This window comes from Mastigoproctus giganteus, chromosome 9 (assembly GCF_048544385.1).
Source record: "Mastigoproctus giganteus isolate SK-2022 chromosome 9, ASM4854438v1, whole genome shotgun sequence".
NCBI lineage: Eukaryota > Metazoa > Arthropoda > Arachnida > Uropygi > Thelyphonidae > Mastigoproctus > Mastigoproctus giganteus.
In genome coordinates this window covers 212,002,364-212,020,058 of record NC_143583.1, presented here as the reverse complement: position 1 = coordinate 212,020,058, position 17,695 = coordinate 212,002,364, and the positions used below count along the sequence as shown (strand labels likewise).

Below are 17,695 nucleotides of genomic sequence, written 5' to 3'. Positions count from 1 at the left end.
GAGAACAAAAAGGACCTGGGGGTAATTGTGCAAGCAGATATGTTGTTTTCTGAGCAGTGCAGATGGTCTGCAAGAGTAGCTCATAGTGTCCTGTCAATGATATAGAGGAATTTTTCTAGCAGGGATAAGGAGGTGATTATTCCCTTGTATAAGGCAATGGTCAGGCCACACCTTGAGTACTGTATACAGGTCTGAAGGCCTCATTTTAAGAAGGATGTAGAGCTGTTGGAACAAGTACAGAGAAGGGCAACAAGATTAGTGAATGGAACAAAGGATTGCTCTTAGAAAGAAAGGCTTAAATTTTGCAAATTACAATGTTTGGAGACTAGGCACCTGCGAGGTGATCTGATTGAGGTGTATAAAGCCCAGAATGGTTTGAGCATACTCAATGCTGATGGGATTCTTCCTCTTGCTCAGAATAATGACCTGAGAGGGCATAAATTCAAATTGAGGAAAGACAGATATAGGATAGATATGCAGAAGTTTTCTTTAATCAGCGGGTAGTTGGTCGGTGGAACAGACTTCCATCCTTTGTTGTGGAAGTTGATAGCCTAAATAAATTTAAGGCTGAGCTGGACAGGTATTTGGAATGAACAGAGGGATGAGATGGGAGTGGTATTTTTTTTTTTTTTAGGCTGGTGCTGCATAAGCTTCTTTCTTGCATCATATGCCTCTGCTAATGCTAACACATTCCTTTTTGCTGAGGGCAGATGACCCACCTATGTGTGAGATGTGTAATACTATTTTAACTATTCATGTTTTTATAGAGTGTCCTGTTTTTGTAGAACCACAACGTTTATTTTTTAGGGATTTTAATAATTTGGCTGAATCATCTACACTCAGTGAGATTTTAGGTGACAGAGACAACATGTCTGATGTTTTTAACTTTTTACACTTGATCACCCGTCACCACCAAATACGGAGGATGCGGAAAGGTTAAGGAATGACCACCGCATATCCTGGAGCAATATGGCCTTAGTTGCTAATGCTCCTAAAAACCAAACAACAACAACACTTGATCAATTTATATAGAAAGATTTAAGTTTGTATTTTTTTATTTACCTTTATACTGGAGTATATCATGTTTACCTTCTTGACGTGGTAGCTAGTTTATAGGCTACCAAATTTTTTGTATCGGCTTTAATTTTGACTTGGCGCATTATGGCCTTGTTGACAGTGCACCATTAAACACTAAACCAACCAACCCTTTACCATGGTAGTTACATCTTTAAGTAAATCCCACATTGGTAGGCTGTGATCACTGTCACCTAGTGATTCCTTTATCTGCAAATTCCTAATGCATGAATGCATCACTGCTAATAATCAGATCAAAAGTATTTCTCCCTCTAGTTGCCCCTTGAACGTGTTGCTGTAGAAAACAATCCTTCAATAAATCCACAAAAGTCTTGCTAGAGCATGAGTGACCAACCTACAAGTTCCAGTCATTATCTGGAAAGTTAAAATCCCCCATTACAAGACATTCTGATTTACTGGTTCACTCTATTTCTCTGCACAATTGTTGATTGTATTGATCAGAATCATTAGGCCTATAACACAGTCCTAATCTCATTTTCCCCTTCCCAGTGTATGTCACACCAAATGACTCAACATTGCACTTCCACCCATGTCAACTGGGTGCACTTCCGTAGATTTTATGTTTCTTAACCAACAGCGTACCAAAGGGTTGTGATATAAGAAATGACATGTAAAAGAGATTGATAATTTCATATAAATTAATTTAAATATAAAAAACATGTTTGTTCTGAAATTATTACTTATATGGTAAATTAAAATAAGCTTAATCATGTAGGGTCAAATGTACTGTTGTAAAATTAGCACAAAAAAAAATCAGAACTTTTCACTTCAGTGGAAGTTGTTTGAGCATCATATGAGTGCTCTGACACTCTGTGCTATGCAGAGCCAGTTAAGTCATCCAGTCATAGCTTTTGCATCAATAAAAAGCTTAAGACTGCAGCAAAATATTTCTCTCCATTTCTAAAAGCCAATCTTTGCATTATTATAGGCTTGCCAACTGAAATTTTTTTTTTTTTTTTTTTATACAGTTTCATTGCTATATTTATTATTATTATTATTAGCCATATGCTGCACCGGCCGGAAAAAAAAATTTCCCCTATTACCCTGAGAGAAAGAGAGAGAGAGAGAGAGAGAGCGAGAGAGAGAAGTAGAAAGGAATCACCGAGAAAGAGAAGAATGATGATATCCAGCTCAGGACCCTGGGTGTGCCAAGCCCATACTCAGATGTGAGCCCCTGTATACTGCTTTCTGGGAAAAGTCTTATTTTATACTAAATGCTGCAGTTTGGGAACTTACATGCAAAACAAATACTTTATTTTTTGATCAAGAATAAAGTAGAATTATAAAAGGAGTTTTGAGCTGAAATTAAAAAAAAAATTAATTTCCATCAGCTTTCCCAGAGTGATTCTTTTTATACATGGATCAAAACACATGGATTTTTATCTAAGTGTTTTGATTCATACCTCAGCACTATATGGTGCAGCAGGTTCCAACTAGGTTATTCCTTATCTAACAGTTTCTAATTAATATGTGCACATTACTGTTTTCAGTGCATCTACAAGTTATAATGTTTTCAATGGAAGCACCTTTGAACACATGATTCAAACAGTGTGTAGTTATTGAGTTTGACTGCTGAAAATGTTAGACCTGTCAAAATTCAGTGATGATTACTAGCCCTGAATAAGGATGAATTACCCCAGGGGCTCACATCTGGTGAGTATGGGCTTGGCAAACCCAGGGTCCTGAGCTGGATATCATCATTCTTCTCTTTCTTGGTGATGCCTTCTACTTCTCTCTCTCTGTCTCACACACATACACACACACAGGGGGTTACTCAGGAATTTTTTTTTTTTTTGGCTAGTGCAGCATAAGCCTCAGGCTTCCTTGTACCATATGACTAATAATAATAATAATAAAACCGTTGATTTCAGCACTCTTCTTCAGTGGGTTCTTAAGCACTGTTCTTAATGTTTCCAAGCATTAAGAACAGTGCATATTATAACTTGTAAATGCACAACCACATAGAAACATTATTGTGCACATACTAATTAGAAACTGTTAACTAAGGGATAACCTGGTTGGAACCTGCTGCACCACCTAGTACTGAGATATGAAACAAAACACATTACATTCTCTCATCATTGATAACAACTTTGTCAATGATGAGAGTGAACGATGGCTAATAATGTTAACTGACAAATCACATAAACAGAAAACAGATTAACTTGTTTGTGGTGATAACTGGATCAAACAGTAAGGTATTACTGCAACTTTAGATCAGTGCATAGGATGATGCTATTAATATATGTATGTAATATATGTAGACCTGTATACAGTACTCAATATAGAGCTCAGAAAATGATGCAACTTTAGATCCTCTGTGGCAACTTAGTTGGCACAATACATTTCTATCTGCCTATTTCAAAAGGTCTGAGTTCGATTTTGTTAGTGAATAGAGGAATTTCTAAAATTCCTCTTCATTTGAGGCTCTAGTTAGTAAATCTCAGGTGGAGGGAATAGGGTTATTTCCTGTGAGTTATTCCAGATTTTTCAGCCCACACACAACATGCAAATTTGCCCATGAACATATACTTTTACAGGCTTATTATCAGTAATAAGCTTCAAAGCCATTAAAATAACAAGTTGAATTTGAATTTCAAGCTTTAGGGATTTCTACAGATATCCTACACATTCTCTCCAAAATAGGTATGGAAAGATGTGTGCCAGGTTGGTCTCCACCATGTATAATATGCCACTGATTCTTTAAGTATGTTACAGGTTTTTATGAGCAGTGAAATACACTACCCACTAGTTCCCTATTTACTACTGAACTAGTGGGTAGCGTATTTTTATATATTAACTAACTTGATATATTATTTAAATTTCAGTAAAATCTTACAAGTTTTAATCAGAGCATTCATTTTATAATCTGAGAATTTATCCACTTTTTTTTTTTTTTTTTTTTATGGTGATCCCAAATAAGGAAGGTTGCAAAAACCTATAACAGTCTAGTACTAAAGATGTATTAATCCAGGGAAGAAACTTGTCAATTGTCAAACTCATCAAGAAACTTGAATTTCTGTAAGAAATCAAAGTTCTCAAATTTCTGTATTCATGCTTAGTTCTTGAATTTCTGTAAGAAATTCAAGAACTAAGCATGAAGGAAGATTTTCAATCAGAGAACAAATGAAGAGAGATTGAAGAAAAAAAAAAATTAGTTTGGTAAGCTGTGGCTTAACTGTGAATAGAACTGGCTGGTCAATAAGTATGGTCAGGCAGGCAAGTTTGCAAGAAAGAGACAAAATTCAGAGGAACAATCCCATGGAAATATCAGATATGATCAAGGAGTTTTGAGTGATACTGGGAGCATTTCCTCAAATGTGGGAATAGTATCCCACGATAGGGCAGATCGAATGAGGTTGTGGTTGGTTCTCTTCCATGCTTATATAACTTTCATTGCATCCATGTTGGTGAATTTAATTTAGACAGCCAATATATTGGACTCCTTTTTCTGGTGAGTAGTTACTGTCATTTTCTTATTTGTATTGAGTACAGCAGGGTAATTCAAAAAATAAGCATAAAAACATTTGATAATGAGTGTTGTGCTATTTTGATGGATTTCTTGAAACAGTGATTTAATTTTAATAAAATTCTTGAAATAATGATTAAATTTTGCAATTATAATATTGTGATGATAAAAGTTCAAAATTTGCTTTTTTTTTTTAAGATAACAGTGGAAAAATTTGGGCGGAGCTTGTCATTGTTAGTTGATGAAAAGAAAACCTCTAAAACAGTTGAAATTCGCCGTAAGTTACCTATCAGAGGTCCACTGTATATTGGAGGTGTTCCATCAGGAGTTCAAATAGACAAAGAATTTGTAAGCTGCTTAAATAAACATTATCAGAAACATCATTAATAAATACTTTTCTAATAATAAAAATACAGTGTTTAGATATTCTTTTACAATATAGTCAAAAAACTTCTGAACTTAAGCATATATTTATTTATCTTAAATTATGGCATTTTACATCATGCACTCTTCTGGAGTGCCACCATACAATTCTGCTCAGTGGCTGAGGGAACACAGCATTGGCCTCTATTGATGACTGCCTAAGTGTTATTGTTGGAGCACTCTACCACTTTTGCTGTGCACAGCCACTGTCTCTTCAAGATTTTTTTATCATAAAAGAAAAAATCAACTAGGACAAGGTCTCGTGTAAGAGATATTTTCAGAAGAACAGTTATGAGAAATTACCAATGTGCTGGACAATTGTGGTTGTGCATACCCAGTTTCTTGCTTGCTGTAGTTATGAGCATTTCATTCACTTAGCATAATTAAGCAGATCTCTAAAAGTACGTGTAGGTGGCATGGCCATCCACTTCAGGCTCATAGTGAAGAGTATACTGGCTGTCAAATAAAACTTCAGTATCACCTTGTCCTTTTTATAAGTCAGCCATATGAAACTTTCATCTTCATGAAGATGGAAATTTCTGATGAGGAGATGTTTAGAAACTTGAGCACAGTCACAGAAAATTCCTTATTTAAAAAAAAAAAAAATTTATTTATTATTATTTTTTTTTTTTTTTTGAAGTTGTTCACTGCAATTTTTGAATTTGTTTTTTTACAGTAAACCCTTTAAAATTTGGGATTAAAAGGATTTTAAATTTTTAGATTGAGAGACACTGGATTTTAAAATTTTCCAGATTTTAGAGAGGTATACCTAGTAGTTGAGCAGTTTTGGAGAATCGTATTTCAATATATAAGCACAAACATGTAAGCATTTATCCATCTATTTTTGCAGGCAGCAAGATAAGCATTTATCCTTCATCTGTTTTTGCAGGCAACTGTTTGGATAATATAATGGTCTTAATTCTCACAGGAGAACAAACTTGCTTTAGAAACAAGTTAACTTGGTATTGCACTACTTTTAATAGACAGTCTTTGTTCTGGACATTGTCACTGCAGACCACTTTCTGTCTGATGGGGGACCGGTTAATCCTGACATACACTGTCTCAGCAATCTTATCTTTTAAACAAATGGCCAATTAAAGTAGTTTGATACTAGAGCAACTTGTTGCAGAGGTAAGTTTGTTCTGCTGCAAGAATTAAGTCCATTGAATTTGTGCAGTTTAAATCCTGTCTTCTGTTCTCCACTAAGCATTCTGCTTAACTGATTTAGGATAGGTCATCTTTCCATCTTCTTAGTCTAGGCTTTAACAAATGGCCAGTTAACCTGTTGGCAAGCAGTCTGTTTGAAAGTAATGCAATTCATTTAAAGGACAAGATAATCCTGGAAGCATTTTATAAAGAAAATAATTTAATTTTTTTTTTTATGGATTCTTAAAGATAAAGGTGATTACTACTGTTATTATTAGTGGTATATGATGTAAGGAAGCAACTTATAAATCATCAACCAAAAAAAAAAAAAAAACCTTCCATATCACTTGTCCAACCTTTCCAATAATTTGTCTAGCTGTTCTTTGAATTTATTCAAACTGCCAATCTCCACAACAGCAGTTGAAAGTTTGTTCCAACAGTCAACCATGCATTGGCTGAAGGCAAACCTCCTCACATCTATCCTGCAGCCATCCTTCTTCAATTTGAATTTATGCCCCTTCATGTGTGTCTGAGCAAGAGGAAGAATGCCATCAGCATTGAGCTTGATCCATTCAAAGCCATAAAAACCTTGATCACTCACAGCAGGCACTTATTGATGTCAGTGCCTGATTACTTTCTTAATATTTCTGGATTGTAAAATGTTAATTTTTTTTTCTTTTATAAAATGTGCCAGATTGTAAAGTATCCTGGTGGTAATTTGAATCTGATTGTGCAAGTCAAAATGATAAAGTAGCAGTTATGGGATGTGGTCAAGATATCAAAAAGGCATGATTATGGGTGCTCATGCATCAGGTGCTTCCATGTTGGAAATGGCACATTTTGTCAGTTTCTCATGGCCATTCCACACCATCCTTGGTGTGGAACAGGTCAAATCACTTCCTACTAACAAAACTGTAAAGGATTGTGCAAGGTGGATGTTCGTGGTGAGCAAAGGATGCACAATGTTGTACGGACTCAACACAGGTCACTGTGCAACAGTTGACATTGCAATACAATAGGAGATTATAAGAACAATATCCCAAATGCTGTAGCTGAGTTTCCAAGTGAAAGTGTGCATAAGTATACGTGCCCTGGGTGATCGGGGTTCAAGCCCATGACTGCTAAATACAGTGCTGTTTCTTGTATTTTTTTCTCTCTATCTTGTGAATTCCTCTGACCATGTGGCCATTCTGGAGTATAAACAATGCACTGCACACAAGAGACATATGGGTTTCACAGCAAATGACCCAAGGAACACCCTCTCCTCACCACTGATCATTGTCAGTAGCGAATGCTGTTGTGTCAACAACACACTAGTTGGATATTGGAGGTCTGTAAACAAGTGTGCTGGTCTGATCAGATGAGTCCAACCAAATACCTAGTGCAACGTGCCGATGGATGCCTTCGTGTGTGGTATAAGCAACATAAGTCCATGGACCAAGCATGCATGGTGCCCACTATCCGAGTAGGTAGTGATGGTTGCTTAATATGGAGCATCTTTTGATGGTAAGAATTAGAATCGCTGATGCATATGAACCAACGTTTTACTGGTGAGGTCTACTGGCAACTCTTAGGAAACCATATGCACCCTGTTATATTGCATTTTTTCCCAGATAGAAACGGGATCTTCCAAGGTAATGCACAGTGTCGGGCTTGCACTGTGCATAAGTGGTTTGAGGAACATAATGAAGACACCATTCATCTTGATTGACTTCCAGATTCACGTGACCTCAATCCAATTTGAACCTTATGGGATGTTTTGGAATGGTAAGTGAGGCTTATGGACACAACCGTCATGTATTCCAACACTGTGGAAAGCCTTACAGACAGCATGGCTGCAGATCCACATGGACGTCTTCAGACATCTGGTGGAGTCCAATGCCTAGGCGAATAGCTGCCATTATGTGTGAACAGTGTCCCAACACAGTATTAGGTAGGTGGTCATAATTCAGTGATCACTGTGTGTATGCATGTGCATGTTATATAAATATAATGATAAAAGTAATGTGGAGAGAAAAAGAAATAGAAGAGTGAAGAGAGATAGAAAAAGAAATAAAGAAGGAATGAAATAAATCAAAAAATATATTATACAAAAATTCTATAAAAAATGGTGTTGCATAACTTACAACCCTGGTACCTTCAAGATTGTAAATAAAGATGGCAATATCGTATCTCTGTTTCAGATGTAAAATAAGTGCCATAAAGGTACAGTCAAAACAAAAGTAGAAAAATAAAATTTTGGAAAAAATTTAAATAAAATTTAATGAAATCCAAAATAAGTATGTTAAAACCAAAATGGATGTAGAAAAAGGGAAAAAATATTACGTAGAATGTATGCATTTTACAGTTGACACTCTAGGTTGCGATTAATGAGAGTTTGAATAATGCAATATTCAATTTAGTGCAAATTGTATAACGATACCAGGTCACGTTTAATGCGAACCAAAATTCAGTTAATGCGAGGCTAGCGCAGCTAGTCTCGTATCAGACAATGTCTTGATTAGTCTCGCATTAGACACTGCTACACTTGTTTATCTTTGCATGTGCTACTGCCTGTCGTAACATACATTAGTTTTTGTGATTTGTTTTAATTGTTTTAAGAAGTGCCCTTAACAAAATGGACAAAAGGAAGTTTCCTTCAGATAAAAACACTAAGAGTGCAAAAAAAGAGGAGGCTCATTATTAGATTAGAGCAAAAAACTGATGTGATTGAACAACATGAATGTGGTCATAGCAACTCTAAAATAGGACAAGATGTCTGAATGCCTGAATCTATGGTATGGAATATTATAAAACATGCAGGGGAAATAAAAGAAAAATGTAAAGTTGCATCAGCTTTTTGTGGTTTGCAAACATCTACAAGGAATAGAAGTATTACTATGATAGAAATGGAGCATCTTTTAACTGTGTGGATTCCAATCAAAAACACATTCCCCCTTAGCAGAGCAGCCATTCGGACAAAAGCTTTAAATTTGTTTAAGAGAGTGAAAGAAAAAAATAAGCAAGTAGAAGAAACGTTTAGTGCAAGTGCTAGTTGATTTGATCGATTTAAAAATCGAGTTCAGCTGCCATAATGTTAAAATTACCGGTGAGGTGGCCAGTGCAGATGAGGACGCAGCATCTAAATATCCTGATGTTTTAAAAAAAATAATCGAAGATGGTGGATACTGTGCAAAAATTTGCTTTCAGCTAGAGTAATTATTGGATCAAAATTTCTTCTGGTATCATGGAAGTGAGAAGTCTAATAAATTTAAGGAATGATTAGACAAATTGTTAGAGAGGATGTACAGATGATTTATTTATTTAATTTTTTTTTTGCTGATGTTATATAAGTTTTCTTCATTTCGTCATATACTACACTGGTGAGCAAAACTTAAGGACCAACACTATTTCTAAAGGTAACGACCACAAAATCAAACGAAACAGCCTGTGGCAATTTGCATAACTGTGGCTGTTGAGTGGAAAGCTGGTGCACATGCAAAAATTTGAATCGTGATGAGAGGGCTCACATAAACAGATAAAAGCAGCAGTTCAATAGTTATGTGCAAATTACTGAATGGTGAGCACGATTATTACAGATGTTTGATTGGTTTCATACAGTGCTACAGACAACAAAATGGCCAGTAGACAACATCTGGATGACATTACCCCGGGGTCAAATAATTGGGAAGCTTGAGGAAGGTCCAAGTGCAAAGAGTGTGGCTGCAGAGTTTGGTATCACCCATAGCATTGTCTCACGTGTGTGATTGGCCTTCAGAATGACAGGTACAGCCGTTCGAAGGACTAGTGGTGGTCATCCATGAAAAACAACACCCAATGATGACCGCTATATACTCCTACAGGCCAAGAGTGACCAACACCAGACAGCAGGATCCATTGCAAACCAGTTGCACAGGACACAGGATATCGCGGTTTACTGTGGCCAGGCGACTCCACAAAGGTGGACTGTTTGCTGGACGGCCAATCTGCTGTGTCCCTTTAACACCTGCCCATCGGAGACACCATTTACAGTGGTGCATCGAACACAAGGGCTGGACAGCAGCATAATGTGGTAAGGTACTCTTTACTGATGAGAGTATATGCAGTCTCAGCAGCGATTCTGGACATAAGCTAATCTGGCAAGAGGTTGGCACATGATATCACCCCGCAAACATCACTGAAAGGGATCAATATGGCAGTATCAAGGTGTTCTCGTCTGGGAAGGAGTTATCTTGGATGGACGTACACAACTCCAGATATTGGAAGGTGGTACTGTAACTGGTGCACACTACTGTACTGAGGTAATCCTTCCCCTGTGCATCTGTTCCGAGGCACCATTGGCCCCAAGTTCATGTTTATGGATGATAACGTCACACCCCATTGCATTGCAGCTGTTGATATGCTTTTGGAAAGTGAGGACATTGTTTGTATGGGTTGGCCTGTCTGTTCTTCCGATCTAAATCCCATCGAACACATATGGTACTCTGGGGAGATGCCTAGCGGCACATCTACACCCACCAGAAAATCTTCACCATCTGAAGATGGCGCTGACAGAGGAATGGATGATGTTATCGCAAGAACTTATCAACAACATTGTTCTATGGACAGGTGGTGAAAAGCCTGCATTGACATTAGGGGGTGGCCATGTCTCCTACTGAGGACCACCTCAGTAGGAGATATGCTCCCCAGAGTACCATATGTGTGAGGACCACCTCAGTAGGAGATATGGCCACCTTTGTTCCATCTTTGGCAGTGATGCATCTGTATCATGGCACCCAGTGCTATGTTGTCATTTTTGAATAAAGTCCCTCTGTACCGTTTTGTTTCCGTTGTTGTGTCGGTGTTGTTTCCTTCATTTCTGTATCTCACAAGGTTCCGTTGGTATGCTTTTCCCATATTCAGGCCGCTCCTATGAGAAGCTACAAGTGAAAACATGACTGGTCCTTAAGTTTTGCACACCAGTGTACTATGGATACAGTCTTTATTGCAAAAAACATTCCCTGTTTCTCTGACAATATTAGTGACAATTTTGAAGTCAGGGAAATGGGGAAACCCTTTAGAACTCCTGTGAAAATGCCTGCTAATCCTGCTAATCTGTTGTCAAAATACAGTGCAGATTATTGATTATTGGTGATTATTGATTTCAAAATTCCTGCATTTTGAAATCGATAATGGGACATTCTCTAACCTAGAAAAAAGTATACATTACATTTCATTAAGGCTTCAATTAGCATAAAAAACAAAACTTAATATAAAGATAAAAATTAAGAGGTGGGCAGTGTTTCCAGCATAAAAAATCAAGGGTTTAGTGGCAAACAATATTAACTACAAAATAATTTTGTAGTAGATGTTTTTGTAATTAATCAAAAAAAAAATCATTTGACATTTTCTTAGTTTACCAGAAATGTACTTACAGCCAAAGCTAACCTGAAAAGTACTAGAGAGATAGTTTTATGACATATGTATTGTTATTTGTATAAATTAAAACAAAAGTTATCACAAAAATAAAATGCAATTTTGTAGCTAATGTTGTTTGATACTAAACCCTCGAAACAGTGTCCCAAAAATTGACTTTAATTTGTAGAATCATGAAAAATTATTATATAAGATCAATGTTTCATTTCTTACATTTCATATTGCACATTTTTTTCTTATTTTAAAAAAGAGAATGAAATTAGAATTCATGAATACTGAACTGCTTGTATTCTCCTTTTTTAGGATATTCAGAGCATAAAAGGGTGTTTAAAAAATGTTCATATTAATGGAAAATATCAAGATATAAGCGAGAATGGCAATCCTTGTTATTCATATACTGAACCTGGAGTTTTCTTTAATGGAAATGGCTATGCCATTTATGGTATGTTTGCTGATCTGTATTTCTTCTTTTTGTTTTTTAATTTAGAAAATCATGATTTGGTTCTTCCATAATACATATGTTGAATTTCATAGAGAAATTCAAAATTATAATAAAGTAGTCACTGAAACTAGTATTTTCCTGCATTTTTTATAACTTGCTGTCTTTTTACTGTTTTTTTCTGTCTGTTTACTGACAAGTTGTCATTGCACTTCCCAACTTATAACAGTTATAGTTGTACGAATATGATTATAAAATGCACTAACACCTGCCATCACTTTTTATATCAGTTATATTTGATTGATAAAATGAATTATTACACAGAAACAGTTATTTTTATTTTCCTACAAAGACTGTCCTTATGTACAGGCATCTACCCTGATTGAACAAAAGGACTTCTATTTTTATTTATTGTATTATTTTATACTAAATAACTTCCCATATTTTCTTATTGCACAAAGAGTCAATGTGAGACTTTTTTAATACTGATGTGCTTTCTGAATAACAGACATAAATAAATCATATTTTCTACTGTGGCACATTTTAAAAGATGACCAGACACTGGGAGGTTGCTCTCTTGCTTATGTCAATGCAATCAAGCCACTGAATGATTTGCTGGTGGGTTGCTGCAATTTTCAACAGATATTATCTCTAGTTATTCATTGCTACATATTACAAAGTAAAGCATGAACTTCTTTGATACCCATTTTCCACACACTGTGAGATGGCCAGATTTACATATATGCTAAACAAGCTACAGCTTAGGGCCTCCCATTACAAGGGACCTTGCTCCATCTTAAAAAAATCCTTTTCTAATATTGTCACAGGTGAACAGTAAGAGAGAGAGAAGGGCCTTATACATGTTATAGCTTAGGGCCACAACAAGTTTAAATCCGGCCCTGGTGTGTGTGTGTGTGTGAGAGAGAGAGAGAGAGAGAGAGAGAGAGAGAGAGAGAGAGAGAGAGAGAGAGAGAGAGCTGATTATGACTGAAACATGTACAAACACTACTGAATTACAGTGTCCATTAACACACTTGCTGCTACCTTTCTGACCATGGTTTTGAACCTGGGATTGAAAACTGCAAGTTAAAATCAATATGGATTGGAAAGGGCCAAAACATTTTTGAGCTTTCATCTCACTATAACTGATTTAATCAACTCCCAGTGAATGTTGCTTGACAAAAATCTCCTGTTTTTCTTCTCTGAAATTGAAAATGTTCTAAAAGTAGGGTGTGTTTTCCTCTCCAAGTGGATTAAAATCTGAAGCTGCATATTTGCATTCAAGAAGCAGTGAACGTGTTGAAGCAGTGGCAGCTTGTCTAGCTGAATGAGCCACTCATAAGTCATTGTGGCTATTTTATCTTGTAGGGTGACCTACCAGTGTGTAATTGTAATTAATGCTTATTTAGTGTAGACATTAACTCTAATTAATCATCACATGACACCAAATCTTAAGGGTCAAATATGTCAGGGTAAAAAAAATAAAGAAAACATCCTGCCAGATTGGATGAATTTCATCAAAATACATCCATCCACAGGGCTATACGTGTGATTTTCAGCTTGGCATGACTGTACTAAGGTTACTCTTTTGAGTTTTCCATTGCTAATTATCATTGAATATCTGATTTTTCCCATGAACAATAACAGACAATCCTATGATCCCTAATAAACTTCCCTGTGTGATAACTTGATTACAGAAAGCAAACATATATACTTTAATTCTAAAACAACTGTACATAGTACACATCACTGTTTACTTCCAAGTTCAAGGAGGTAAGAAGTTTATTACTAGTGAGAGCTAGCCGGGTGGGTAAAGTGCCTGCCTGGCAACCCAAAGGTCGTGGGTTCGATTCCTGCCTCGGGCTTGAATCAAAGTACTGCAAAAACCTTGGGAGGTGCCTTATGGCCACAAAAGCCTATGCACCAACAACTACCAAAAAAAAAAAAAACTAGTGAGAGCTCCATTCTGCATATCAGCATTGAAGGTTAAAAAAAACCTTCAGCATGCTAGTTCCCTGCTCAGATACTAACTGCATTGATTTCCCAGATAATCTGAAGTATTCCACATGTGTGACACAAGCTGCTATGATCCACAAAACTTAAAAAAAAACACCTGCATACGTTAAACCTGTATGATAATAATAAAAATCAGAATGACTGATATTATATTTTCTAAAATGCTACAGTGGGGATGAGGGAGGAAATAAGTAATACATGTTTAATAATTGGTTAACAACTAATGATTTTTTTTTTTATTATTTTTTTTTAAGATCCTGACTTCACCATTGGTCAGAAAATGGAAATAGAACTTCACTTTAAGACTACAAAGCTCAATGGCATGTTAATGAGCTTGCACAGGAATTCAGGAATGCCTTTCTTCACTCTAGAACTTCAGGATGGTCAGGTAGCTACAGCTGGTTATTTATATACTTTTCTTATGAAACAGAATAAACTATCATCTGCATTTTTATTATTACTTGTTAATGATGCATTTAATTTTTTATTTTTATTTTTTTGCATTAAAAATTGAATGTAGGTAGAAAAAAAAAAAACTGCATAAATCAAGGAAGGAACCTATTTTTTAGAGGTGGAATACATTTGAATAAAGATGGTGCAAGAGCCTTTGCCAGGATCATTGAGGAAGCCTTAAGCTTGTGGGGAAACTGCTATTTGGGGATGCAGGAGTAATAACACATGTTTATCTTTTGATACTAGTTAAAGCAGTGCTTCTATTTTATGAGTTCTTGAGGTATATGCAAGTATTATGTTGAGCAGTATGAGGCCTCAGAAGAGAAGGAGCTTTCTGGGGGGAAAAATGTATTGATATTTTAAATGAAAGGGCAGCTAAAATGGGCACTAAAATTCTTGGGGAAAAGTAGTGATATAAAAAGGTAGACCTTCACATGTTTGCATACTAATGCTAGGAGTGCAGTTAATAAATTTGATGAATTTGGGGTAGTACTAGTTAAGTCAACAAATGCAAAAATCATAGGAATATCAGAAATGTGGTAGATTAGATGCAGAATTTGAATATGGCCAATTCAATGTATATAGGAGGGATAGAACTGACAGATGGGGAAGAGAGGTAATGCTTTTATTTGCCATGCATATTAGATTAAACACAAGTATATCCTGTGGTTATGCTTGTCTTGAATCTCTATTGAATCAGTATGGTGTGACATTAGCAAAATATCATTTTTATACTTATATTACTTTAAAACTGAAGCTGTAATTTCTATATAATTTTATAGGTGGTAGCGTGGTAACTGCTGGTTAGGACAAGTAACGCTCACATAATATGGCTTACAGAAACATGATGCTACCCGGAGATAGGGTATGATGAGTTTCAGTATATGGTATATATAATGTATTTAGGAAAGATAGGGAAGATAGAAGGGATGGCGGAGTCATGATCCTTATCAAAAGCAGCCGGAGTGCGATGAAAGCTTTCCCCGGATTCAGACATTTCACATGCTAGTATAGAATCTGTATGGTGTGAGATAGTTGGAAGCAAAGATATAATGAAAGTGGGAGTAATCTACAGGCCAGGTGATTGTGAAGTTTATAATGAGAGCTTCTGCATGCAAATGGAATGGGGAAGTAAGCATCAATGTTATGAGTGATTTTAATTTGCCTCTAATCGATTGGAGCAAATGGGAAGGAAACTCCACATGGGGGAAAATTTTTAAATCAACTAGATTGTTATTTGTATCAACATGTCAGGGAAAGTACTAGGGAAAATAATATTCTAGACCTCATCACCCATGAACCAGATGACATAGAGCTGACAGTACAGGAACCAGTAACAGGAAGTGATCACGAAGTTCTATGGTGGATGATGAAGAGAGAGGTAGCAGTAGTTAAAGGTTTGTTTGTTATTTGGTTTTTAGGAGCATTAGCAACTAAGGCTATATTGCTCCAGGGATATGCGGTGGTCATTCCCTGACCTTTCCGCATCCTCTGTATTTGGTGATCACGGGCTGGAATCCCGGTCTAATCAAGAAGCGTGTGCTACGCACTGCTGCTCCTTCCCACCTGGCTACGGAGGCGCCAGTAGTTAAAGGCAAAGGAATGGGTTATAATTTCAGGAAAGGAAATTATGATGGCTTAGGATGCAACATGGCCTCTATTAACTGGGTAGATATCTCACAGAGAGCAAATGCAATTGAATTATGGTACACCTTTAAAACATTAATCACAGAAGCCTTGAATGTTTATATATTAAAAAAATATTCCATGAGTAAGAGTCCAAGTTGGATGAATAAGGAAGTTGCCAGATTACTTGAGCAGAAAAAGATGGCATGGAAACGTTACAGGGCAATAAAAATTACTGAAGCCTATAACAGCTACAATTGAGCTGTAATAGTGCCACAGAAACGGTTAGGCTGGCAAAGGCAGATTATGAGAAATCGCTGGCAAAGAGAGCAGAGAGTGGGGATAAGGAATCTTCACATAAATAAATGCAGAGAAGAGAAGGACAAACCAGATCAGACCCTTATGTAATGGGCATGGAATAGTATTAGATACCCCCAGCTGAAGTTGCAAATGAATTCAACAGTTACTTTGCATCAATATTTACTGAAGAAAAACCCTTTGTATCAATGAGAAATTATGGGAGTGAAGTTGAAAAACATGTAATTAATGATGTTGAAATTTCATGTGTTTATTTAATGAAAAAACTTTCGAACCTATAGGTCAGTAAGGCTCATGTATGAATTTCATCTACATTCTCATGTATGAATGTAGATGAAAAATACTCATTCAGTTTGTCAGCTACCTGAGCAGAATCCTCAACAATCAAACCATTGATATCAAGTGCACCAATCTGATTCATCCCCTTCCTTCTAGACTTTACATAAATAAAGAAATCTTTGTTTTCTTTGCATCCCTTGCCTAACCTCCTTTGTGACTTGATTACAGACTAGCTTATATCTGCCATAGGCTTCTATGTCACCTGATAATTTATATGCATCCCACGGATTTTTCGTCTCTGCCAAGAGCCTCATTAATTCATCTGACATCCATTTAGGTCTAAATCTTGAACAGTATTTCTTAGTTAGTATGAAAAGCCTAGTAGCTTTCAGGATTAATTCCTTCAAAGTTTCCCATTTCAAATTTGCTGTTTTTAACATCAGTTGATCCCACCGTATAGAATTTAAAAATTGTCTGAGACCACTGTAGTCACCTTTACGAAAACAAAAACCCTTCCCTTTACCCTTGATGGTAGTTACATCTTTAAGTAAATCCCACATCAGTAGACTGTGATCACTGTCACGTAGTGATTCCTTTATCCGAAAATTCCTAATGCATGAATCATCACTGCTAATAATCAGATCAAGATTATTATTCACTCTAGTTGCCCCTTGAACATGTTGCTGTAGAAAACAGTTCTCCAATAAATCCACAAAAGTCTCGCTAGCACGCAAGTGAACAACTCACAAGTTCCAGTCAATATCTGGAAAGTTAAAATCCCCCATTACAAGACATTCTGATTTACTGGTCCACTCTATTTTTCTGCACAATTGTTCATTTTACTAATTAGAATCATAGGCCTATAATACCCTCCCTACTCATTTTCCCTTTGGTGTGATATAAACATGTCACACCAAACTGACTCAACATTGCACTGTCCACCCATATTAACTGGATGGACTTCCTTTGATTTTGTGTTGCTTAACTATCAGCCTAACCTTTCCTCCCTTCCTACCCTGTCTATCCTTTCTGTATAC

The 17,695-nt window shown here is 36.4% G+C and overlaps 1 protein-coding gene across 1 annotated transcript in view; it reads left to right on the top strand.

The window, feature by feature from the left end:
- Nucleotides 1-17,695, top strand: part of LOC150081103 (laminin subunit alpha-2-like) — a 707,948-nt gene that overhangs the window by 674,503 nt on the left and 15,750 nt on the right. The window contains exons 60-62 of the mRNA XM_090380924.1: nucleotides 4,763-4,912; nucleotides 11,831-11,969; nucleotides 14,237-14,370. Coding sequence (XP_090237050.1) covers nucleotides 4,763-4,912; nucleotides 11,831-11,969; nucleotides 14,237-14,370 — 423 coding nt within the window. The remainder of the gene's footprint in view (nucleotides 1-4,762; nucleotides 4,913-11,830; nucleotides 11,970-14,236; nucleotides 14,371-17,695) is intronic.